This window comes from Protomyctophum bolini (assembly GCF_963924005.1).
Source record: "Protomyctophum bolini genome assembly, chromosome: 2".
In the NCBI taxonomy this organism is placed as follows: domain Eukaryota; kingdom Metazoa; phylum Chordata; class Actinopteri; order Myctophiformes; family Myctophidae; genus Protomyctophum; species Protomyctophum bolini.
This window is the reverse complement of record NC_137863.1, coordinates 38,383,028-38,407,631: the sequence shown is the minus strand read 5'-3', so window position 1 is coordinate 38,407,631 and position 24,604 is coordinate 38,383,028. Positions and strand designations below refer to the sequence as shown.

The window sequence follows — 24,604 nt, the reverse complement described above, 5'->3', positions numbered from 1 at the left end:
TGCATTGGCAGACTGATGAGGACACGTGTCTCCTCCCTGCCACCCGGGCTCCACCGTACCGCATTGGCATCATCAGAGAACCAACTGTGGAAACCGACGCCAATTGTAACCCGAAGAAACACGATATTATTTTGAAACCCCTTTTCCTGCTATAGGGCTCGCCATTTGCGTAAAGCTTTTTGCGTATCCGCGTCGTTGAGATTAGGCTGCACACCAGACGGATTCGTCGACCATCATCAGAGCGCGTGCAGTGACAAGATGCAGGGACGGAGCAGCGACGTCTGAAGGTGACATGAACCTGGAGGGAATCAGGAGCAGCAGGCAGACCTTCAACAAGAAGTGGAGATAGCAACTGAAAGAAAGCACCTATACCAACTTGCCGAGAACCTGCGCGTTTTTTTCCGTGGCTTTGTCAAAGAACCAAGAGTTGGAATCAAAAATAGCACAATTACATTGACCAAAAAAAAACAGATTTAGCGGAAAAGAGGTTAACAATTTAGAGGAGCCAAAATGGCGACGTTAATCAAAAGCAAGATTTCTAATAAACTGTCAAATTTATCCACCACCGTGTCGAACAAATCCCAGGCGAAAGTAAGTGGCGCGTTCGCCATGATGGGCTTCCAGGCCGCCACGGACGAGGAGGCTGTGGGCTTCGCAGCCTGTGATGATCTGGATTATGACCACAGACACGGCATGCAGATGGACATCATGGCTTCAGACGAGCAGGGAGGAGAAGGGAGCGCGGAGCTCGGCGGAGACGGGACGTTGGACGGCGACAGTCACTACCAGAGAGACGGCACCGGTGCAACGCGCTCTGAATCAAAAGACGGAGTTCCGAACGGCGAATTAAAAGAACCGTCACCAAAAATCACAGCTTGGGAGGCGGGCTGGAACGTCACGAATGCAATCCAGGTAAAGACCCCATGAAGTGGGAAATAAAAGTAATGGTACAAATTATAAACGGAAACAAAATAATAAATGAACTATAACCCAAGTAGTCATGTTCCCGATACCATGAGTGATGAATATATTCACGTTCAGTCACCAAAAACTGCACATAACCTGAACAGTCAATGTCAGTTGCGCATGCAGTCTCAAAATGATCAAATGAATATCGGAGGGGGACAGTTATTTTGTTGGCTTTAGGTTTATGACTACTAACTACATACACTGGCCCATTTGTTTTATTTAAGCTAAAATCATGAAGCAACAGCATTCAAATGGAAATGTTAGACGTCGACTTGCCCTGAAACATAAACATAATCATGTTAACCATGGCTGGACGACTCGACATGACGCAATCTATCGTACAGGAATTAGTTCCTCATAATAATACCTATATATTTAAAAAAAAATCATGTCCATTTCATTTGCACGAGAGGTGTACGGTGTTTAAAATATAGCCTACACATAAGGCTAATGTGTTAATTATTAGCCTATTTTCATGCTACCCATCCAATTTACGCACGAGAGCGCACGTCTTCATGGTGCCAGTGTGCCTGAAAAGACGACCTGAAAATGTGAATAGAATTGATTAAATTAGGCCTACTCGGCCATTTCTGTGTAGGTGAGATAAAAAAGGGCTGTGGTCACAGCAGTCATCGTTACGTCACACTGTGTCTCCTTCATCGTGTGACGATGACACGCGAGGCGTCATTGCGTCAGAGGATTGGATGTGCTCAAAGCGAACTGGAATGCCCACAACATCAAACCATGCATGGCTTGGCACAGCATAGACCTGACAAATTAACACCTGAATTATTCCTTGTAAAGTTAAACATGAACAAAATGTGCATTATAGGCTACATTACTCATCATAACCAATGGCATGTGTGTGTTTGTGTATTTGCAGGGGATGTTTGTCCTTGGCTTACCATACGCCATCCTCCACGGGGGATATCTCGGACTATTTCTTATTATTTTCGCCGCCGTGGTGTGTTGTTACACGGGGAAAATCCTCATCGCTTGCCTGTATGAAGAGGACGAAGATGGGCGGCTTGTGCGTGTGAGAGACTCTTATGTGGACATTGCCAACGCTTGCTGCCAGCCCAGATTCCCGGCGTTAGGTGGTCATATCGTGAATGTAGCACAAATCATAGAGCTATTGATGACCTGTGTCCTGTATGTCGTTGTCAGTGGTAATCTTATGTACAACAGCTTCCCCACCATGCCGATTTCCCAGAAGTCTTGGGCCATCATCGCCACAATCGGTCTTCTCCCCTGCGCCTTCCTCAAGAACCTGAAAGCAGTGTCAAAGTTCAGCTTGCTGTGCACAGTTGCCCACTTCATCATAAACGTACTGGTTATAGCCTACTGTCTCTCCAGAGCAAGAGATTGGGCCTGGGACAAGGTCAAGTTCTACATCGATGTCAAGAAGTTCCCAATCTCCATTGGCATTATCGTGTTCAGCTACACCTCCCAGATCTTCCTCCCGTCTCTGGAGGGGAACATGTCGAAGCCCAGTGAGTTCCACTGCATGATGAACTGGACACATATCGCCGCGTGCATCCTCAAAGGCCTATTCGCCCTTGTGGCCTATTTGACCTGGGCTGACGCCACCAAGGAGGTCATCACAGACAACCTGCCGTCGACCATCCGAGCTATTGTCAACATTTTCTTAGTCGCCAAAGCCTTGCTTTCGTACCCATTGCCGTTTTTCGCCGCCGTCGAGGTTCTAGAGAAAACGTTTTTCCAAGGACACGGACGAATACAGTTTCCCGACTGCTACGGGGGCGATGGACGCCTGAAATCGTGGGGGCTCACACTCCGGTGTTTGCTCGTGGTGTTTACGTTGCTCATGGCCGTTTTCGTGCCACACTTCGCCCTTCTCATGGGTCTCACTGGCAGCCTGACAGGCGCAGGGCTGTGCTTTCTGCTTCCCAGTCTCTTCCACCTCAGGCTTTTATGGAGAAAGCTGCTATGGCATCAGGTTTTCTTTGATGTCGCTATCTTTGTAATAGGGGGTATATGCGCCATATCTGGTTTCATTCATTCGACGGAGGGGCTCATAGAAGCTTACAAGTATAACATAGAAGAGTAGATGCGAACCACTGCGGCAGCTAGACGTTATAACTGCAAATCCACATTTAGTGAAACGCGACTTTCCAACAAGCGCAGCTATAGGCGCAGCAGCCCCCTTGCTTAATTCATGCGTAAAATGCGCGCGCACAACACATGCACATATCTGCGTTCATATACAGTCTTGCGTCGGTTCTCTCTCTCACACACACACACACACACACACACACACACACACACACACACACACACACACACACACACACACACACAGTGAGAGTAGACAGTGAGGGAGACTCAAGCACTCACAACATACTATATGGACAATTATATGTTGTATAAATATGCGAACATTACAAGTACATTTACATTATTTTCCAGTGGAGTGAAGGTTTACAATTAGGCTATTGACCTTTTACGAAATTGCAAAATCGGCAATTTGTCTTTTCATCTCTCATGGGTTTCCCCCCACATGAGAATTCACCTCATTAAACGTTCAAGTTTGTTGTGACTATGGACAGAAATTCGACAGTATAATGTGATCTAATAAGATGTTTATTTTAAAAAGAAAATGCCACTTTCTTCTTCAAGGTGATGTGCAGTATTTTATGGGTATAGTGCAGCGATTCCCAACCTGTGGGCCGGGGCCCACTGGTGGGCCGTGATGAAGTAACAGCCCCCCAAATAATTGGAAAAACAGTATGTCTTATTGATAACGTTATTAATGTACAAAATATATATTCATTGTGATACCAATAAATAGGAACTTAGTAGGACTACCTATGTTAGTTCCATTGATCCAAGCCAGAACATGCATGGCGATCGATTGACTGATCACCAAAATAAACATGATCTTAAAAAGTACACGGATGCTTTTTGGACATTTTCAAGTGGGCCCTGATCCAGAAAAGGTTGGGAACAATAGTGAATGGTGCCTGCATGGCACAGATAAGCTATATGGACAAAGACGAGGGCAACACTATATGGCAATAACAGACAGTAAAAAAATAGAAATTATAAAATATTTCTTAAGTGAGGAAATTGGACCTTCTACGAACATTTAAAATAGTGGAAATGCATACAGTAAGGTATAGATGGTCTATACAGAAGTTATACAAACTATGCATTGAATGTATGATATTCAGACAAAACCTTATGAAACTGGAAATAACTCAATTGGCATTAACGAATTTGTTGTGAAAACCTGAGATTTAGGCCTACAACTGGATTTATTTAGCTTTCAATTGGCGATAAAAGGCTAATAAATGCATTTCACCTGAAAGAGGCCTAATCACAGGCCAAATATGTGGTGATATAGGCTATTCACACACAAATTAACCTCAAATTGAAGGTTTCCACACTGTTATCTGTGCATTTGACATGTATATTGCGAGATTAATTCGAATCATTCTTGGCTCGAAATTCGGTTGTCTGAATCAAAAATGTATTGAGCTCATAAAAAAAGAGAAAACATTTTTTCCATTCTGTGCAATCCAATGGGTTCTGTGGAAATGTTATAAAACCGTATGTGTAGTGTTATTGTGGTTTCAAAAAGATGGAATGTATATCTCAAAATCGTTATCATATATGGAAAAAAGAATATTAAAGAATAAAGAAATAAGTGAAATTATATTGTAAAAATGTGTGGTTTTATGTAACGAAAACGGTGAGAAACGTGTATCTTCTTTCTCTATATATAATAAATCAAGTTGGAGAAAATAGTCCCTTTTCCTTTCTATATAGCCTGTATCGGCTACATTCGTTCATTATATAGCCCATTTGTAAGCCGGCGAAGCCGCAGTGAGAGAGCGGGACAAGGATCCATTTTCATTAAAGCCCAGATTCTGACATTAATCTAATTAGTAGCTATATAAAACCGAAATCGGCAAATGAATATAACAATATGAACGTAAACTTAATCCCATCCCCCCTTGCAAATTGCCATTCATGTCTCTATAGTTCATATAAATCCATGTTTATAGTCTTATATAACACCGGTGTAGTAGGCGAATCCAGACAAATATGTCCGTATAAAAAAATCTGGCCATGCGAGGATATGTTGCATAACGTTCAATCGTTGGGTCCTTCTTGTATGTAGGAGGGGGAAAGAGGGGGGAAAGAGGCTGAGCTTCTGGCCCAGGCCTACTTGTTAATTTCATGTGACGGCATCTTGACAAAATGTCCTACTTCTCCATCTGTCCACTGAGACCACATGTGCACTTCAGCTTCCTTAAAGCTCCAACTAGGGAGCTCTATCTTTTTATGAATCAATAAAAGGCTAAAGTAAACAAAATATATACGTAAATATGTACGAAATATGTACACATTCTTTATTTAGTCATAGCATATCCACATAAAAAAAATACAAGTCACATTACAATTACAAATACATCCGAGTAGCAGGCCTCTGCCTGTCGCTACATTATGCCTATAGAGCCCCCTGGTGGACAAACTAAGACATGAAGAGTTGCAGATGGAACTCAAAATGCATGGTTCTTTTGCATCATATAATGAGCAAGGTTAAACGTGCTGTTACATTGGATGCAAGCAGCAGTCTCCCCGATGTCTTCGTTGTCCCACCAGGTGGTTCCAATAGGCCCAAATGACAATGTACATCAAGTTATTAAACATTAATTTAAAAAAATAATATTCACAGAATGCCATTTGGGATGACCATCCCGTTTAAGAAAAGGCAGACAAAGGACAACATCCATATCAAGATATCAAGTAAATCCACAGTGTCGGAACAGAAATGCTCAGCAACCTGGGTCCCTTTGACATAATACAGCGACGCTGCACAGCCAATAGCCTGGTAAGACATCACGGTTTAGTTTACCAGGCTATGCAGCCATCACAGCCTGGTAAGACATCACGGTTTAGTTTACCAGGCTATGCAGCCATCACTTTGTACTAGGAATCAATGGGGACAGTGGGCTTCTTTGTAGAGTTCTCAGCCACCCACGGGTGAGTTAGAACCCCCTGGATGGGCAGCCTGTGCATGGGGTTATGCTTCAGCAACCTGCTAATCAAGTCTTTGGCACCAGCAGTGACAGGAATCTGAGCCGGGTAAGTATACTGCACCTGCATGAATAGAAAAATGTTGCACAGGTATGAGCCAAGGGCCTGATTGAGTAATCAGGTAAACTGAGCTTAAAGCTACAATAAGCAATAATATGTCAATTTTAATCACTTTTATTTTTTGGTATCCAAACGCTCCACCCCCAAAAATTAGTCTCTATGACACATCTAGGGGCCGCAATCTGCATTCAAAGATTTTCCTAGAAGCTTTGTCATTGGTCGATTTGCCTGTCTGCTTCCCGATTGGTTAATCATTGCGACCGGGGTTTTTTCGACCAATGAGAAAGCTTCTAGGAACATCTTTGAATGGAGATTGCTGCCCCTAGATGTGTCACAAAGACTACATTTTACATTGGGAGCGTTCTACCCATTGCTGGCTGTCTGAATACCAAATAAATAAATAAAAAGGTCATTATAATGTTGACATATTATTGCTTATAGCAGCTTTAACCGGTTTTTATGTGTCAAGTAATCAGATTACTCACCTAAAAATAAAAAAATAGACATTTGACCATGGTTACAAGTTCCACAATCATTTCATAGTCTATAGCGAGTGCACTCAATAGTTTGAGTAAGCAGTTGCTAGATCTATGGCAGAGGAGTTTCTGAAGTTCTCCCACTTATAATTCGATTGACACAAACCTGTTTATAGTATACTAATCTTGTATGAAAATATGACATATCTCAGGGTAATATAAATATTAGACTGCTGCAATGGTGCCGACTGATATAAAATTACATGGAAAATGAAACCAGGTTTCAACCTTTTACATTACAGCAGCCGTAGGGGAGAAGCATATGTTGTTTGTGAGAATAGTTTGTTTTTGACCTTCTCTCCTTTTATTGAGAGTTCAAGTGAAGACTGACGAGTCACGCTGCATTTCAGAGCATCAGTATGCAGACCAACAGTCTGGGCCTACTGTATATATATATATATATCTCAGTAATGTTTTGTCCAAACGTGGGACGGATAAAAAGAACATTTGAGGCTTTTGAAATGCATTTGTGGTTTAATGAAATGTTACTCAGTGAACTGTATCTTACCCGCGAAATCATGCGGTAGGTCTCATCATGACCCTTTGACTCGAAGGGGGGTCTGCCCACCAGGAACTCAAAGCAGAGCACGCCTAAACTCCACAGGTCCACCTTTTCATCATGGGTTTTTCCCTCAATCATCTCTGGAGGTAGGTAGTCCAAAGTTCCACACAGTGTTGACCTCCTGAACAACCAAAGTGAAAGGATAAGTGGTATGAGACAAATGTGTCACTGTCACAAAGTGTCTGAGGTCATGATCAAACATCGCTGATTTAGCTGGAATAAAGTTTGTAGGACTATTGTTGTCACATGTCATGGCCAACTTTACACAAACAGGTTATTGCTTGAAAGTTTGAATACAAACTAAAGGAAACTTATTTCTTGAAAGATTTAAATCTAAGGGCTAAACATGCAACACCACCAATATGGTCCTTGATGAGATCTAGCAGAACCAACTCGATTATTCAGGCAAGTTCAATAATATAAATACACATTTGCACGATACGGTATGTGTCCAAAGTAAACTAAGTTGTCAATTGACAAGATGTGTGGTGATGCCACTAGGTCCTTCAGCCACAGTAAAGTGCAAACTTCTTCAGGATTAAAAGAAGCATTCACCCATTTTCTGATCCTCCCTAAAGCTTATTATGAACCCATTTAGACCAGAGGCCGATTTTGAAAAGGCCTTCTAAAACAAAAAAGTTTTATTTAAGACACCCTAAAACCTGAGGTCCCAATCTACCCAGTCAGTGTCTCAGAAGGCTGTGGACAGTTAGGAAACCTTTGGTAAAACAAGACTTCAAATTGATGCAAGAATGGCTTAAAATGGCTTAAACATGCCAACTTCAAAGAAAACGAATGTTCCATTAGCTTGGCCTTGGACTCTTGTCGATTAAGTAATTGGTTTCTGAACCATCCACAGTGCACGCAGTGAGTCGACAGAACTGGCGCAATCTTATAATGCCACTTTAGTGAAGACCAAAGATTGAAAATGGTTAAGTGCTCCCTTAAAAACAAGTTTAGGTATATGCGATGCATGTGGAATGTGTACCTGGAGGAGGGTGTGTGGACAGACCAGCCAAAATCAGCAATCTTCAGCTCCCCATCGGCCCCCAGCAACAGATTCTCTGGTTTGATATCCCTGTGAATCACCTTCTTGGCATGGCAGTAGTAGAGGGCATCTGCCAGCTCCATGATGTACTGGAAGATGTGAGAAAACAAAATCCAATTCAGGGATGTGATCAGAGAAAACAAGACTACACATAGAAATATTAGTGTGTCAAAGGGCTATACGTTATTCTAAGTACAAGTTATAAATTGAGCGTCTGCTAAATGCCTAAATTATAACATGTTGAATAAAGTGGTTGCAAAGCTTTAAGTAAAGCCCCCATCCACATGAAAAACATTACAAATGCCCTGATTCATTAAGAAGACTTACTGTCGCACTCCTCTGCTCGTTAAAATTGCCACAGCGCTGCAGCTCGCCGTAGAGCTCCCCCTTGGGTGCATATTCCAAGATAAGGTACACACGAGCAGTATCGTGGAAGTAGCCGTACAGTCGCAGGATATTTGGGTGCCTGTGGTATATACAGATATGAATATCGAGACTGAGACACATTGCAGAGAATATTTAAGGTGTTCAGGCAGGTGCTGTAGACCACAGATTAGATATGATATAATAATACAGCCAGCATTATTCATGGTGAGGGCGACACTGTCATGACTTTAGGTGGATGATCCGGAACTGTATTAACATCGTCACGAGTCAGTATGTGGACTTCATCTCTGCTATACAATTACAATACAGGTGGTTCTCAAACCTTTGCATTTCAAGGACCATCATAACACGAGAGTTTACAAATTGAACCAAATGAACCCTCATTTATCAACATTTTTGGGCGTACGACAAGGTCACCGTAATTTTAGGCATTTATCATTCCAGCGTGACTTTGAACTTGGATGTACCCTACGACAAAACTCACGTTAGGTCGGGAGCACAGTTTAGATGCTCAATCGAACAGTGCTTTATTGGCTCTGTTAAAATACATGCGAGCGCAATACGTGCGAGATGACGATGGGAGAGCAGCGCGACAGACTTTTAAATATCCACGTGAATATAATTATTATATATTATTTTTTTGCATACATGGACGTACACCCCCATTTTATTTCCAAAAAGTGACAATGACAAGCATAGCTTGCCGATTTGCAATGGCATAGGCGTTAGGGGCTTAATCATTCACTCATTTAAATGTGCTTGCCTTTAAGATGTGGATCAGTCAGACAGTAGGCTGAGCGCGAGATTATCATTTTCACGACTTGGTAAGGCGGTGGGCGGCGCGGTGCTGTTTAAATCTTTTCATGGACGTGCATCCCAGTGATCCCACCCAGCCATAAACACTGATTAGGACTGCCTTGCCAGGCTCTCTCTCATTAACGTGGCATCACTCACAGCAGTTGGGGATCACCTACACTACATGACTTCTTTAACATAAACATGCTCAGTGTCACAGACCACAGGAGGAGATGCAGCTAGGAATGCAAAACAAACGGCAGCATGCATGCGTGTGCAGTTGTCACGGGCTGTGCTCTTCCAAACTCATTCCAATGACATGAGATTCATTTTTTAATTCAGGGTTCACAGATTCAGGTTTTCGTATACAAATATATCTTGTTGTATATAAAATGACTTTAATAACTTAATATACAACTAACAGTGACAGTTTGGCTTGCAAGTTGCATATGTGCACGTGTGTGTGTGGGGGGGGGGGTGAGGCGGGCAGCGAGGCAAGCGGGGGAACGTTTTTAGTGGCTTTCCATACGTTTGGTCATATTGCAGTTGTTCATGTTGCAAAAACGAGTGCGAGGCTTGATTTTATAGGCCGTGCCAGATACAGCTGTCGCATTTATCAACACCAAGACCGAAAATACGCAAGGATCAACTGTTTACGATCACTTGTTAAAACTAAAAGCCGTGCCGACTTGACCATACGACAAAACCCACACTCGAATTTAAGGCAGAATTTACACTCCATTGATAAATGAGGGCCTTAGAGTTACAAACGTGTACTGGACCATTAGAGGTACTGCTCAGATCGATCGGACGATTTTCACTCCAAATTAAGCGATCGGTCATCGGTGATCGGCAATTTACCTGATCTGGAGAAACCGAACTTTTGTACCATTTAAGTGGTATAAAAGTCAATCAGATATAAAGTATAATATCGTTTTGCATCTTTGACATGCCTACACATTCGCCCCTTCCTCCCCACACAAATAATCCTGCACAGTGTAGTTTAACTTTACTGTCAATTGAATGTTTTGGGTCAGAGTATCAGGAAAGACATTTTCCAAGTGCATGCATAGGGCCCGATACAATATCAGAGAAACGAGCAACCCCATCATTAACAAACCAGAATTGTTAAAATCCTAAAAGATCCCAACCCAAGACTTGACCGAGAAGCATTTGGTCTTAAAGGAACGTGTGCACTGTTATCCCTCACCTCAGATGAGACTGGATCTCCACCTCTCTCCTGAGCTGGTGCTCCACTCCTGCCTTCTCCAACTGCTTCTTGAAGAGAACTTTAAGAGCCAGGATCCACTTGGATGAACGCTCTCTGGCCAGGTAAACATTGCCAAATTTGCCCTTCCCCAGGGCACGGGCGATTTCAAAGTTATCAAGGCTCCACCGCGCCTTCCTGTACAACAAGCACAAATAATTTTAGAAAACCACTTTAACCCTTTTTACTGAATATTATTATGGGCCAAAATAAAGAAAACTAAAATCCTCAACAAGCTAGGTGGACTTACCCTTTCCCCGAGGAAGTAGTTTCATTCTTTTCCGGTTTACCTGACATGGAAGAAATATGATAATGTATCATGATTCAGTAGCCAAACAGATGAAACATTATAAACATTATACAACAAGTTTGTAAATTATTACCTTGTGGCTTCTCCTGACTCTTCAGTTCTGTTGAAGGTTTGGTTGTAGTCGGCTCCAATTTGTCTTTGGCCTTTAGCTGGCCATGGACATTGGGTTTGGGCAAGGCATGTTTCACAATCTCAACAGAGGTACATGTGGGAGCCTTAACACCGGTGCGTGGTTGCTGCATGCGTAGAGGTCCATTTGACACACCTAGGACTCTGTGTTGCTGGGCAGGGGTCACTGGTGGCTTTTGACAGGTCTGTGATTGCGAGACAGGAACCCGCTGTGGCAGGTGGCTACTAGACTGTTTAAAACACAAAACGGCACCAGACAGTGAGTAATGCAGCATGTAGACAGAGCAGGGATTTTAGACATTATTCGGCTGGACTTCATTTAACCAGTAACCACCCCATTGCACATAAAGCTACGTTAAAACGGCTGGTCTACAAGTTCTTCACAACACACCGATGCAATGTTTTGTGAGCTTGTACTGTAGTGTAGAGCAGCCAATTACTTTTGAATAAGTAAAGCCTTTGCCGAGCCATGAGGCCCATAGTGCAGCCTATCTGATGTTTCTATAGCGGGAGGCAGCTTGATGCACAAGTACACCACCACGAGGACATGGCACTAGTATGTCATAGGGACTTTTTTTTTTGCTTTTATTCATAGTATCACTTGGCCAGCGGGTGCCCAATATGTCATAGGGCCTTAGCCCCAGTCCAACCCTTGACGGCGACTGCTGAGTGCCAAGCATGGTCCCATTTTTAATAGTCTTTGGTATGAGCTGGCCGGGGATCAAAGATCATCAAACCAAACCTCCCAATCTCAGGTGGACACTTGAACCACAAGGCCACTGAGCTTTGTTTAAATTACAAGCAGTAGGGATAAGGTTAAGGTTGTTAATGTAGAGTAGACAACTAGACAATCTCTCAAGAGATTCCAAACACTGCTACTACGAGTTAGAAATATAAACAGACGCGTGCGACCGGAAGTGGAGCGCTAGAGCAGGGGTAGGCAACCTTAGGCATGGATGCCAACATTGGCACAGAAGAGGGTGATCACTTTAAGTGTGAGAGAGGTTTTTCTTTTAAAGCAAATTATTCCAAAAAAAAAGTGTAGTTAAATTAAGTCCATTCACATCTACAAATGACATGATAATTTACATCCTGCGCATAATTGTACATTCATTCAAACTCCTAACTCATGACTGGGGAGGGATTAGGTGGGTTATTGCTCCGAGTTTAATGATCATTACATCCTGAAAAGGGTTAGGGTCCGCGGACCACCCGCTATTGCAGGTGGCCCCTGGCCATGCATAAAAAAAATGCATACAGTAAGAACTTACAGGAGTTCTTACTGTATGGTGTGTGTGTGTGATATGAAATATGAGCTTTCCATAATCACAGTAATCCTTAATCATATTCCATCATATTCAAACAAAATGACTATTTTATTAGATATTATAGCTATTTTCTCCAGCTCCCTGTGGTGCATGAACCCCGCACCACTATTGTGTGGGGTGGGTCTATGATGGACCCGCCACGCACAATAGTGGTGGTCCCCAGGTTGCGCTTAGTCAGGATGGTGGTCCCTGGGTCAAAATCAGTTGAAAACCCTTGGCCTAGAGGAAAATTCAAAGAAAAAAAATACTGGTATATATATTTTTTGCAGATGGATGGTGTCTACATAACACAAGGATGATTAATTAAATATTGGGTAAACTAAAGTAGTATCCTGTAGTATTATCCACCAATATCCAGAAAAGACTACTTTTACTGCATTTCCACAGCAAAGATGACTCCTACAGTAGTTACCTTCACTTCAGGCTTTTGGGGGTGGTCCATGCCCTTAGACACCCGGAGTCTGGCAGCGTCCATTTTCTAAAACGGAAGAGAAACAACAATGTTAGTTACCAGTTTCTATCAATTACTCTGTAACTCACCCATGAATACATGGAGTTATTTTTTTGTCACATTCCTTCATTGTAGAAAGAAGAATCCTAAAACACAAGTAGAGAATACGGTAGATTTGCCATTAACCATGGACAACCATTTGAGAATTCTGTCCCATTTTTTCACTCCCCGTAAAGAAATTGTGAAAAAGTGAAGATTTCACTAGTTTAGACCTTTCTGTAGTGTACACATCTATACTGCCCAACTGTGGTGTCACTACAAAAGGCAGCATGATCAGATTACTCAGTGGCTTATATTGACTGTATGAGTCTGGCTGCTAGCTCCCTGAAGCCGTTTGTTAGTGCTGGGGTACCCACCTGCTCTGCGATGCAATCTTATGAGCATCTGAGTCAGTAAATCATTGTAGTCATAACTAACACTATTCAAGTTCTGTCAGGTTCTCGTCTATACTGTGGAACCATTGGAGCACTTTGTCTGTACTTTTGAAACTGAACACGGTTGAAGTCTTTTTTGGCACTTCTGTTATATTAATGTGTTGTGTGAAATCATGGACCCAACTCTGAAATAAATTAAATTGATTGAATGCACCAAAAGAGAAAAGGCTGTTCTTCTCCATTTGCTGTGTTCGGAGGAAAACATATTCAAGGCGTCACAGGTAAGATCATTTGTGGTGTGAAGGCCAATGTTCCTTCTGAGCCTGAGGGCACGTATCTTTATGGTCGACATGTTTCTCCATTAAAAAAAAGGTGATAAATAAATAGATCGGCGAGGCTTACAGTTACTATTTCATTTACTAAACATATTGGGTAGACTGTAGCCATTATATTGCAATTTCACAGATATTGTGGGGCTACACATATCTGTTGTTACTTGTTAGTGTAACGGTTTGTGTCTCAACTGATACAGCCAACTATAGTCTACTTGCCAGCCCATAGAGCCCCATTGTGAACCCAGACATGTTGCGTACACCAAGGTTTTATGTTAGAAATGTTGATTGTCGAGTATGGTCAGGGTCCCAGGCATGACGACATTTAGATTTCCCCCCCTCCCCTTATAGGTTGTTAATGGAATGTTCACATGTTATGCCAATTATGAAAATTGCTCAACATAATGCAAGTTAGCATTCGTCAGTTTCTACATGCTCAACATAAAAACTTTGATGCACTCAGCATGCCGGGTTCACATTCTGGCAAGTGGACTAAGCTTAGGGTAGTTTTCAAAAATATATGTTACAATGTTAATTAACATGACTCACCACAAGATGGTATTGCACAGTTCCCGAAGAGAACCCTCTGTCCGCGGAGATCAAAATGCTCGACGGCAAAACGCACTAAAGCAGAGCCTAGGCCTTCAACTGCTAACTGGTAGCCAACCGAAGCTAACAGTAGCTAGCAGTAGCTACATACATGGGGCTCTGCTGCGACGCCAACCTTAGCTCGTTTTCCGTAGATATATACGATACTTCTGTTTAACTACTTTGAACGACAACGCGATTGTTTTGGTCAAATTGGCCGAAACCAGCGGAGTTTCTTGTCAGTTGTCTTGTTCTCTTCTGAATCGGAAAGGGATGCCCACTTGCCCAGACTTCCTACAAACTGTTTTTCCTTTTCAAAAAATTCAAACGTCCCTCTTTCATAACCTTTAAACCGTACCGGCACGCCGATTGGCTGGGGAGATCAGAGATGCTCTGTGCTGCGCAGCCATTGGCTGATACGGACTTCCTAAACTCGCGTCACCAGGCTTTCCACCTCGGAGTAATTACTTCAGAACAGTAGGTGGCAGCAGTGTGCAACCAAACAAGGCTTTTAAAAGAAACAGCTGTTGCTGAATAATAATATGGGTAAAAGACAATCCCTCAACAAGCTAGATGGATTTCCCCTTTCCCCTGAAGAGTTCTTTTCAGTAACCAAATGGATGAAACATGTTACAAACAAAGGTTTGTAAATAATTACTTTGTAGCCTCTCCTGACTCTTCAGTTCTGTTGAAGGTTTGGTTGTGGTTGGATCCGATTTGTCTTTGGCCACTTTGGTCTTTAGCTGGCCATGGACATTGGGTTTGGGCACTGCATGTTTCACACTCAATGGAGGTACATGTGGCAGCCTTAACACCAATGTGTGGTGCTGCATGCATAGAGGTTCATTTGACACAACTAGGACTTTTTGTTGCTGGGCAGGGGTCAATGGTGGCTTTTGTCACGTCTGTGATTGCGAGACAGGAACCCACTGAGGCAGATGGCTACTAGACTAGACTCACACCTGTGTGAAATGATGGGCGCTCTTATCATCATACATAGTCATATATCATCTCATTCCGGCCTATCACAATTTGCGTCCTCACCTTCGTCTTCAAGGTTTGTGTTTACACAAACACTCACAGCTGGCCATTCACTGTCAATGGCATTCAATGTTTTATGTTTACACAAACCCTCAAAGCTGGACATAGGAGGGGCTAGCGCCCCTCAAAAAACAAAACAGCACCAGACGGTGTCTGTGAGTAATGTACACAGAGGCATTTTAGTAGAACATGATTAGTATTGTGCAGCTGGACTTCTTCATTTAACCACCCCATTTTGCACATAAGATACTTGAAAAGATTTGGTCTACAAGTTCACAACAAATCATGATGCGATGTCTTGATGTTGAGTGCCAAGCGGGGAGGTATTGGGTTCCATTTTTATAGGCTTTGCTATGACCCGGTCGGTGATCGAACCTCCCAATCTCAGGGTGGACACTCTAACCACAAGGCCACTGGACAGGGTTAAAGTACTTAATGTTTGTGTCTACATAACACTCTAGGTCGTCCTCAATAAATAAATAGTGGATGAACTGAAGTAGTATCCTGAAAACAATCTACTTTTACTGCATGGGTAATCTTCTTCTCATCTCCTATTGAAATTCATGCAACTGAAGCAGGATTTGGGTATCTTCAACTTTTACCCTGGATGGACTGCCGCTCTGGCTGACTTTTCTTGGTGTACCTCCTGTCCTGAATGTATTGTTGTAGATAACATACAGATTTATATTTTCAGTTTTATGGTTGTTTGTAATGTATAGTCTATTAGGTGTTGTATTGTCTCATGTGCCGTTTTGTGTCTAATCCACATTGCCGCTTTTGAAGGGTGACAGGTTGAGGTCAAATTACATTATTACTGGACTAATGGCTGTAATGTTCAATTCCATCCAGATCATGCAGGCAGTATGTAATAGCAAGTGCAAGATTCTGAGATTCTGAACATAAATTCATTGGCTACTGGTTGTTCACTGTAAATTCACTGTTCACTGTTCACTGTAAATAAAGAGTCTTGAAAATAAATCACGTGTCCAAAACCTATTTTGTACTACAATATAAACACTTGTAATAGTTATTATACTAATAATAAACACAGGTAATAGTTTACTTACTATTTGATCAAAACTAACTTGTCATGTTGTGATTTCCCCAGGAGGGGGTGTAATTTGCTACTATGACGGTAGTTTGTTCATATGGAGTCATTTTCTACTTCATATTTAACATTGATTGATTGATTGAAATATTTATTAACAGTTTGTAGAATTACAGTACATTTTAAGCACAAACTCAATACAGAGACTGTTAGTTAGTTCGTTTATTTTTGTCAACTGTGAGTGGACGACCCAATTAAGCATTACACTTGTTTACAACAGGGTTGTTCAATTCATCAAAACATTTAGAGACATACAAATAGACACTTCTATGTAGTCAAAGAACAGAACAGGAATTCATCGTGTCACATCTAAATATAGCAATTAGCAAGTATAGCTCTTAATAGTTATCTTTGTCATTGAATTCCTTTGGGCATTTTCCACAGCCTGGTTGCAAGATATATATTTAAAAAATTGTCAAAAGTTGGTTTATAAAGAGATGGGGCTCATGTGTTTTGTTTTCCCCTCTTCAAAGGATAACTATATGCACATCAACAGTGGGAGCTGGGCTAAAAACATGTATGCTGTTAAATTACAAAAGGTACGAAAATACAAAGTACACATAAAGCAAGTTCAGTTTTATTTTCCATTTCAAATAAGGAGATAATTGCCAATTGATTTGTCAGAATAAGGGTTTATAATTCACAGATCATATTCACAAATGGTTCAAAATTGTATCAATATACAAGAACGTTTTAAGTAGCTTGCATTAATTGGCATTCTAAGGATGTTCAAATAATTTTGCTTAAGTTCTGGCCACAGTGTGGTAGTAAGTGACCCTAGCATTTCAACATTCCATTGGAACAGTCCCAACAGTAGAATAAAGTACTGAACAACTACTGTGTGTAGTTTGTTTAAATGTCACGGAAGGAGTTTCTGGCAAAGAGCTTGCATACTGTATATCGGCACCCCACGGATGAATATGCAAGTTAACTATGATACAACTCAAACTGACAAATCTTTTTGGAATGTGAATATTTCAGTTGCTGTGGCATATCGTTATCAATGTCTGAGGAACATAGGCTCTCATGTATTAACAATCAGTAATATTTTGGCAGAATCCTATGGCCACAACATCCTTTCAGTGTCATTGACTAAAGAATGATTTTCCTACTTTTCAGAATACAATATATATATATTTATGAATAGCAGAAGCAATTTGCCAACATGTTCATGCAAAAGTAAAGTGGCACATTCAAAATAGCAGAATATCTATTATATTCCATTTCAACTACCACAATGAGTTTTTACATTCTGAGGAACATAGAATAAAAAGGAATTTAAATAATATGTTGTCTGTTAACCCCTCTGTTGTGCGTTTAAACCATTTATTTTCTTTCACATACACCGCTTGGTTATTGAGACACCAATTCTTTGTCAGAGATACCCTGACAAAATCCTTAATTTACATATTGTAACAAAGCGTGTAACAACACAATTCTTGTTAGATATCCCAGGTCAAACCACTACCTTGAATTAAATGCTGTACTAAATAAATATTGCAGTTATAGGTAATAGAATGAAAATAATTTAAAACTTTCACCATCACCACAACCCTGGTACAACCGTTGAAAACCGTCTCAAATGCAGTTTGTGAACCATTTTCAAAACATCACTTACTGCATGGCTAGCAGCGCAATTGTATGTAATGCCATGTATTCTTTTTTGTAAGCACAAATGTAGTCCAATGCCAAGGTCAACATAAGTTGACAGGCCTGAGGCATGTCTTGCAAAGTTGTCTTGCTCACTAAATGGAACAGCATTCTTTTTCACCTTGCAAAAACCTCATTGAGCTGACAAGCTACAAGCTCACAGCGCTGTGAGCTTGTAGAGTGCTAGGGTTTGTAGATCTTTTTCCAGTGTGAGACAATGGCGCACAAGTGTAAACCAGGTTTCCTGTCATCCCACTAGCTAAAGTGTGTGTACACAATCAGCAGCAAAAACATGTAATGTACCTTGATCCCTTCATGTAAATTAAATAAATATTTGTTCATAACAAAATACAGTACTGTTATTCAGGCTGAGATGCACTAACCTGGTACTACATACATGCTTGTTATTAATGAGGCTACTGACGAAAACATAGTTGAGAGCATGGCCCTTACTCAAACAGACCAGATTGGGCAACCGTGTACAACTCTCAATGATTGCCCAATAAGGTTTTGTCAATCCTATCTATGTACTGTGATATGCATTGCACTTAACCAAGCACCTGTATGCATTGTTCCCTTCTTTCATTACTCAGAACGTAGGGCACACATACCCAGAACATCCTCCAGTATGTTTCACCATGGGTCGATGTTGTTTTTCTTATTAACCTCTTGGTTCTAAACCCACAAGGCCAGAGCAGACCTACTGTTACCATAAGGTCTTATATCAGACCGAACTGTCGCGGACAAATGTATTTTAAAACGACCAGACAAAGTGGTTTGCATACTTTGGCACAGTTTTCAGCTAATTCACTTGGATGCCTCATACTTTTCTGCCAACTTTGGCATCCTCGTGCAAACACATGGTCATCAGTAGTGATTATAGTTTCAGTGTACTACCCATTTCTCCAAGAGTCTCTCGATACAGTCCGTGTTGGTAGTTTCCCCCAATGTGACTCCTCCGAGTCCCTTTATGTTGCACTCTGCTGGATGAAACGTATCTAATATAGATAGTAGATGGAGAAGCTGCGCCCCCGATGAGTAATACAAAACAAAACAAAAAGAGTACTAGTGCAACATGAAGGGAGGCTGGCAGTGCTGGGAGTAGAAACGGGGAGACGTCATTTTTGAGCGACTGCAGCTGCCAAGGGTGTACGCAGGGTCTCGCGCGCGGTGGCCGCAAGATCCTCTATTTCAGCGTTCAGCCGCCTGATCACCCACTCCATGGCCTCACGCCCCTGACGAAGAGCAAATAATTAGTCCACACTCCACAGGAGACATACAATATTTTGAAATGATTTGTCAGTGAATTAAGATTTTCAGAAAAACATTGGAAGTATATAGTAAGTGTACCCCTAAAACAGTGTTGGCTGGCATGTGTATGTTCAGTTCTGATCGTTTGTGTGATGAATTACTATGAAATTATTTAATTAACTCAATTGTATGTTACAGTCTGTCTACCCATAAGGAGTCCGGGTATCTTTGGTGCAAGACACCATAATAAAATCATCAGTCATGACCTGCAAATTATTGTTGGCCCCAACCTGCCATTTGAGACAATCATCAATTCTAAGGGATGCGTCTCACCTTTCCAGCGTTGTTAGAGATGGAGCTAGCCATAACTCCCTCCAGGTAACTGCCGAGACTGACCCCTTTCACTGTGATGATGGCCTCCTGTGTCAGTACCGTTCTGGAAAATGGCAAAACATATATTTAAATTTCCCTTTAGACTACAGTCAACACCAATTGTCTTTGGTGATTATACCTGAAATAGCAGCTATATTTGCAGATTGTTGCCTATTCATCATATTCACACAGCAGACTTCTTGCCATTAAGTTAATGAAATGCCACCCTGTTTTTTTGTAAAATGCCACCGTGTGAATATGGTCTATATGACCACTAATGTTCAAGTGGATAAAATGTTCATGTGATTTAGATGTAGTCTATGCTTCATCTGCCCATTTAATTAATCTTTTAAAGCTACAACATGGTTAAAGGAATATTTCATTTTCAAACATGTTTGGGGTCATTTTAAGTTGTCTACTTGGGCTTTTGTGAGCACCTGTGACCCCAGACAGTTAAGTTGCAAATGCAAATCATTGGGGCGGAAAATATTCATATTCACTACTATTCAACTACCGGTACTACCAGTTAAGCCAGTCACACTTACACTGAATGACAAATAGCGTACTAATTGCATAAGAACTTACTTCTCTGGATCCTCTGGGTGAGGTTTGTATGTTAGCCTCTCGTCGACAGATACCAAGTTTGTGAATGTGATCTAAAGCAGAAATGATGATACAAGAACATTGTCAAAATGACATGTATAAAATGGCAACCCACACACTGAACAAAACCCTTCTAAACTGTAACCCAAATCTTCAGAAGCTCATCACAATGAATGAAATTAATCAGTTTGAAGTGAAGTTCAACAAGTATTACATAACTGCAAAGGCTGTTCTTCAATGAATGACTGGGACAATGGCACGATGTTGTTCTGGCCTGTTCTGTGTAATAATTTCACCCATTCTTTCAGTTAATCAGTTAAGCCTGTTACACTTGAACAACGTGTTGTGAGCTTGACATTTTAGATTGACAAGTTGCACCATTTTTTTTAAAATAAAATCACCCACATTTCAGTAAGAAAATCTTTTGATTTTGTGCGTCTTTAATGACATGCTCAAAATAGAGACACCAGTGTGAAAGTGGTCAAGTCTACCAGTTGTAAGGTACATAAAGAGGTCCTGTAGAGTGTCTTGAGACAACTCGTTTGGCACTATAATTAAATTGAACATTAAGATCGGTCTTAGTCGTACTTACATTGGAGGATTGGAGTTCAAAGGTCTTCTCTTGAGGATCTACAACAGAGTGTTCCTGGATGTATGTGCATGTCCGTGAAATTCCAAAGATCTAAAGAGTAGAATGAAAGGAACAGGGAATCAATACAAAAGAGTAACATAAGTTGTTGACGTTGTTGAGATGTGCATCTCTAATAATAGCGATTGTATACTGCCTCCTAAGTTGTGCACATGACCAGTGTTCGTAGTGACTTGAGACAATCAGATTACCGAGCTACAGTAATATGGTATTGATCCCTGGGGCCAGTTCAGTGTCATAAACTCTCAATGGAATTAGAGCTGGTATTAATAGACATTGGCACTGCCTTGATCCTCTTGAAACATCCTGGATATCTGAGCCAAAGGCTATAGCTAAAGAATGTGAACCAAATCAACCGATTGGCTAATATTTAAATGGTTTGGACTATCAAGCCCTCCATTTATTACAGTCATGACTGAACTCAAAAAGGGGCAATAGGGCAAACTGTGTAATACTCCACGGCTCCAGAGATCTTGACCTGGTTCTTGTTACTGATTATCTAGGTTTCCTCACCTGGCCTACATTTATCAGGTGAAGACACAAAGGTCTTGCAAAATAATGTTGCTCAATTTCCATGTTTAGTATAATTTGTAATTTGAATGACCAACACTAATTATAAAATTGACAATTGCTGAAAAATAGGAAGTCAGTGGACGCAGCACAATGCAAACATCATGGCTGCTCACATTTGGCAGTAGTTCAGAGAAAGTCCTTGACAGCTATTACAGCACTGGAATGTTACATCACATGCTGCCAAGGGCCAGAGCCCTGTCATGACAGGAATGGAAGTCTTGTGTCCTGGACAGCATGTGCCAGGCACGCAGCCATACACAGCCAGGCTTCAGACAGCAAGATGACCTGCTACAACCTCTACAGAAATAGCATTGGAGTTAAGGTCATCTTCAGGGCCTGTAGCGCATTAGCCTGACTGGCTAATGTATTGGCTCACTTTTTCCATTCTTATTTAAACCACAAAAAGGAACCATTTGTGTGACTTGAAAATGATGACAAAGAATTCAAAGAGTGATTTCCATTGTATCCCTTCTTCAAGTGCAACATTAACAAGCTGTATAAATCCTATTTACATATTATTTATTGCTATACTATACATGTTTTCCCTTTTTTCTAAATGATTTATTTTTAGCATAGAAGTGTATATTGTATGAATTGAAAATGGAGGTAAACTTATGTAAACAAGTCTTACTGCTTTTTCTGGTTTTATCCTCTTAGCAGATTTTGTATTGACCTGTACTTTCCTTGAACTGTACCCATTCTGCAAACCGTTAATACATTTTTCAATGAAAGTTAATTTGACAACTTTTGACACTCACAGATTTGACTATGGATGGAAGGCCCCACTCTGCGCTGAGTAGTTTGTTACTGTGCAGGCGTCCCTGTGTGTCTACCGTCCTATCCAAAACGTCCACTCCAAACACACTGGGGTTCATGGGATTAGGGTACTTCTGCATTGCAGCCTTCGTCACCGTCTCCCAAGGGTGGCTGTAAATGGAGGGGAGAAAGAAAGTGCATTTAAAAGACAATACCACGTTGCTAGTATCATAATAATAGAAACAATATTTTTGGGGGAAGTTTCAGTTTAGTCTGTGTTTACACCCAAAGTGTAAATAATACATTATTCAGTGTTTCCACTCCTTTGGGGCATTTTTTGTTACTGTGCATACATACATAGTATGCAACTATGCGCATAATGTACATAAGTATGTCCTGTACATTTATGTATCCTTCCATGGATTGAGTGACATTTATACAGCACCCAGTGTGTAGTTAGGGTTAAGCGTTTTGTTTAGGAGACACCTCAACATCAACAGACTGGTCAGACCAGAGGGTGAACCAGGGTAACAGGTATGGTCGCCCCAATTCCATCTCGCCCCAGCTTTTTTCCGCCGACCTCACGCCAACAGCTCGGTGCGGCGGTTCTTGTATTCTTTATTTTGTTTTACTGAGAATAAGGTTAGAAATAAGTTTAGGGTTAGCCATAGTTTTACTGGGGTGAAATTTAGGAATAGGGTTAGGTTTAGGCATAGTTTTACTGAGGTTAAGGTTAGGAATAAGGTTAGGTTTAACCGTTTAAGCATCATTTACTTAAATTACTTTAGGAATACCAGGCCACGCTGTTCCGCCGGATGTACGCCCGGGGCGAGTTGGTAAAGGGGTGAGTTGTTTTGTATTCGAACCAGGGACCTTCTGATTACTGAATGAGCTCTGAGTCTCTACCATTGAGCTATGGCCGCACAAGTAGGCCTAGTACATATTCTTGTTTTCTGAAGACAACAACGGATCCCTTTCTCTCTCTGTCACTATCTGTCATCCACCCCACTGTGGTAGAGGAAGACAGCTGCCCACCCAGAGCCATCTTAGCACATCTAGTTTTCTTCCTGGGAGTTTTTCAGCAGTCACCAATGCTTGAGGGGAAATGTTGGGTCTATCTATGCGTAAAGTCTCTCTTGAGACAACAGTGATGTGACACACAAAACAATTTGAAATCCATTTAAAGTAAACAAAACTTACAGGGCTTTGTTAGAATAGAGATGGCAGCTAATAAATGATTTAATCTGCATCTATTGCTGCACCGGTAGTCCGGTACGCATGGATGGCAAGGCTGCTCTTCAAAAATTTGCGCCTAGTGGATGGTTGCCATGGAGATAAACAAGCAACGTGGTTGCCGAGTGACGCATGTAACCATAAAGGGGGCGCGGACAATGTAGGGGAAAGGTTGCGTGCCAGCAGCCGCCAGCCGGCTAGCCATCTTACGCAATGTCACTGCATTTGCTGCTGCAGCCATAGATAGACAGACACACACACCTACTGAGTCGGACACAGTCATTCATTCATGTAATTGTCACGATAACAGAAATCGGATGCTCCGAGTAAAATTATACTCTTGTATTAGTCTACATTAGTACATAACAGGGCCTAAGCTCTTCAGTTCTTGCCATTCCGAAAGGAACCAGAACTGTACCGGGATAGGCGGGATAAACAACCTTAGTTGACAACTGAACAGAATTGGATACTAAGTAAAATTCTACAGGTCAATTAGTTTAGGATTAGCTACATGATACAAGCTCGATTTTGACCTTCTAGACGGAACCAGAACACTGATCATCATAGACTGATCCGGGGACAGTCAGATGGGGGAGGGTGGACCCCGGCTTTTCAACCGCTACCTGTACAAATTACGCTTTAAACGAGTCATTTAAATAAAATGAGCTACTCACTTGAATATGTGTTCTGATGTCCAGATCTTCATGGCTGTATAGTGGCAGAGTACACTAGTGTGAGCCGGTAGGAGTGCAGTCACACACTGTAGTGTACTAAACTAAACTCACCGTGACACACACGTTGAGAAGAAAGAGGATTTTGTTCCCCCCGCCCACCTTGGGATGACACGTCACATGATGGCATTGCGCACTTCCGCCTTGCCTAAAAGAACAGATCTACAAGCTGTCAACGCGTCGCGCCGCGACTCGGTGACAGCGTCTAGGCAGCTTGTAGATCTGTTCATTGACACAGCAGCTACACCGCCGTACTACGGAGTATACTTTTACACGAGTCCATTGATATTAAAATAATATTATCTGATCAATATAATAATATTAAAAGAGTAGTGTGTTTCATTGACGGATACCGGTAGGCTACTGTTCAATAT

At 41.5% G+C, this 24,604-nt stretch overlaps 3 protein-coding genes across 4 annotated transcripts; 1 reads left to right on the top strand and 2 right to left on the bottom strand.

Moving 5' to 3' along the window:
- Positions 1–273: 273 nt before the first annotated feature.
- Positions 274–3,040, top strand: slc32a1 (solute carrier family 32 member 1; the record flags this gene model as incomplete). The annotated part of the gene is made up of 2 exons (XM_080784187.1): positions 274–912; positions 1,853–3,040. Exons 1-2 carry the CDS (start codon positions 511–513, stop codon positions 3,038–3,040), a joined length of 1,590 nt encoding a protein of 529 aa, XP_080640313.1. The 5' UTR covers positions 274–510.
- A 2,090-nt stretch (positions 3,041–5,130) lies between these two features.
- aurka (aurora kinase A) lies at positions 5,131–14,555 on the bottom strand. Of its 2 annotated transcripts, XM_080784230.1 has the most exons (10): positions 14,225–14,555; positions 12,871–12,936; positions 11,075–11,360; positions 10,942–10,981; positions 10,635–10,829; positions 8,570–8,708; positions 8,183–8,331; positions 7,141–7,315; positions 5,904–6,099; positions 5,131–5,260 (listed from the first exon to the last, which is right to left on the bottom strand). In XM_080784230.1, exons 2-9 carry the CDS (start codon positions 12,931–12,933, stop codon positions 5,929–5,931), a joined length of 1,218 nt encoding a protein of 405 aa, XP_080640356.1. In that variant the 5' UTR covers positions 12,934–12,936; positions 14,225–14,555; the 3' UTR covers positions 5,131–5,260; positions 5,904–5,928. The 2 variants fall into 2 exon arrangements, with proteins under 2 accessions (XP_080640356.1, XP_080640355.1); XM_080784229.1 differs by lacking the exon at positions 5,131–5,260 and having other exon boundaries at positions 5,316–6,099.
- A 2,418-nt stretch (positions 14,556–16,973) lies between these two features.
- On the bottom strand, positions 16,974–24,302 carry prelid3b (PRELI domain containing 3). The gene is made up of 6 exons (XM_080784246.1): positions 24,174–24,302; positions 22,269–22,437; positions 20,881–20,970; positions 20,271–20,341; positions 19,647–19,749; positions 16,974–19,297 (listed from the first exon to the last, which is right to left on the bottom strand). Exons 1-6 carry the CDS (start codon positions 24,203–24,205, stop codon positions 19,181–19,183), a joined length of 582 nt encoding a protein of 193 aa, XP_080640372.1. The 5' UTR covers positions 24,206–24,302; the 3' UTR covers positions 16,974–19,180.
- Positions 24,303–24,604: the final 302 nt, after the last annotated feature.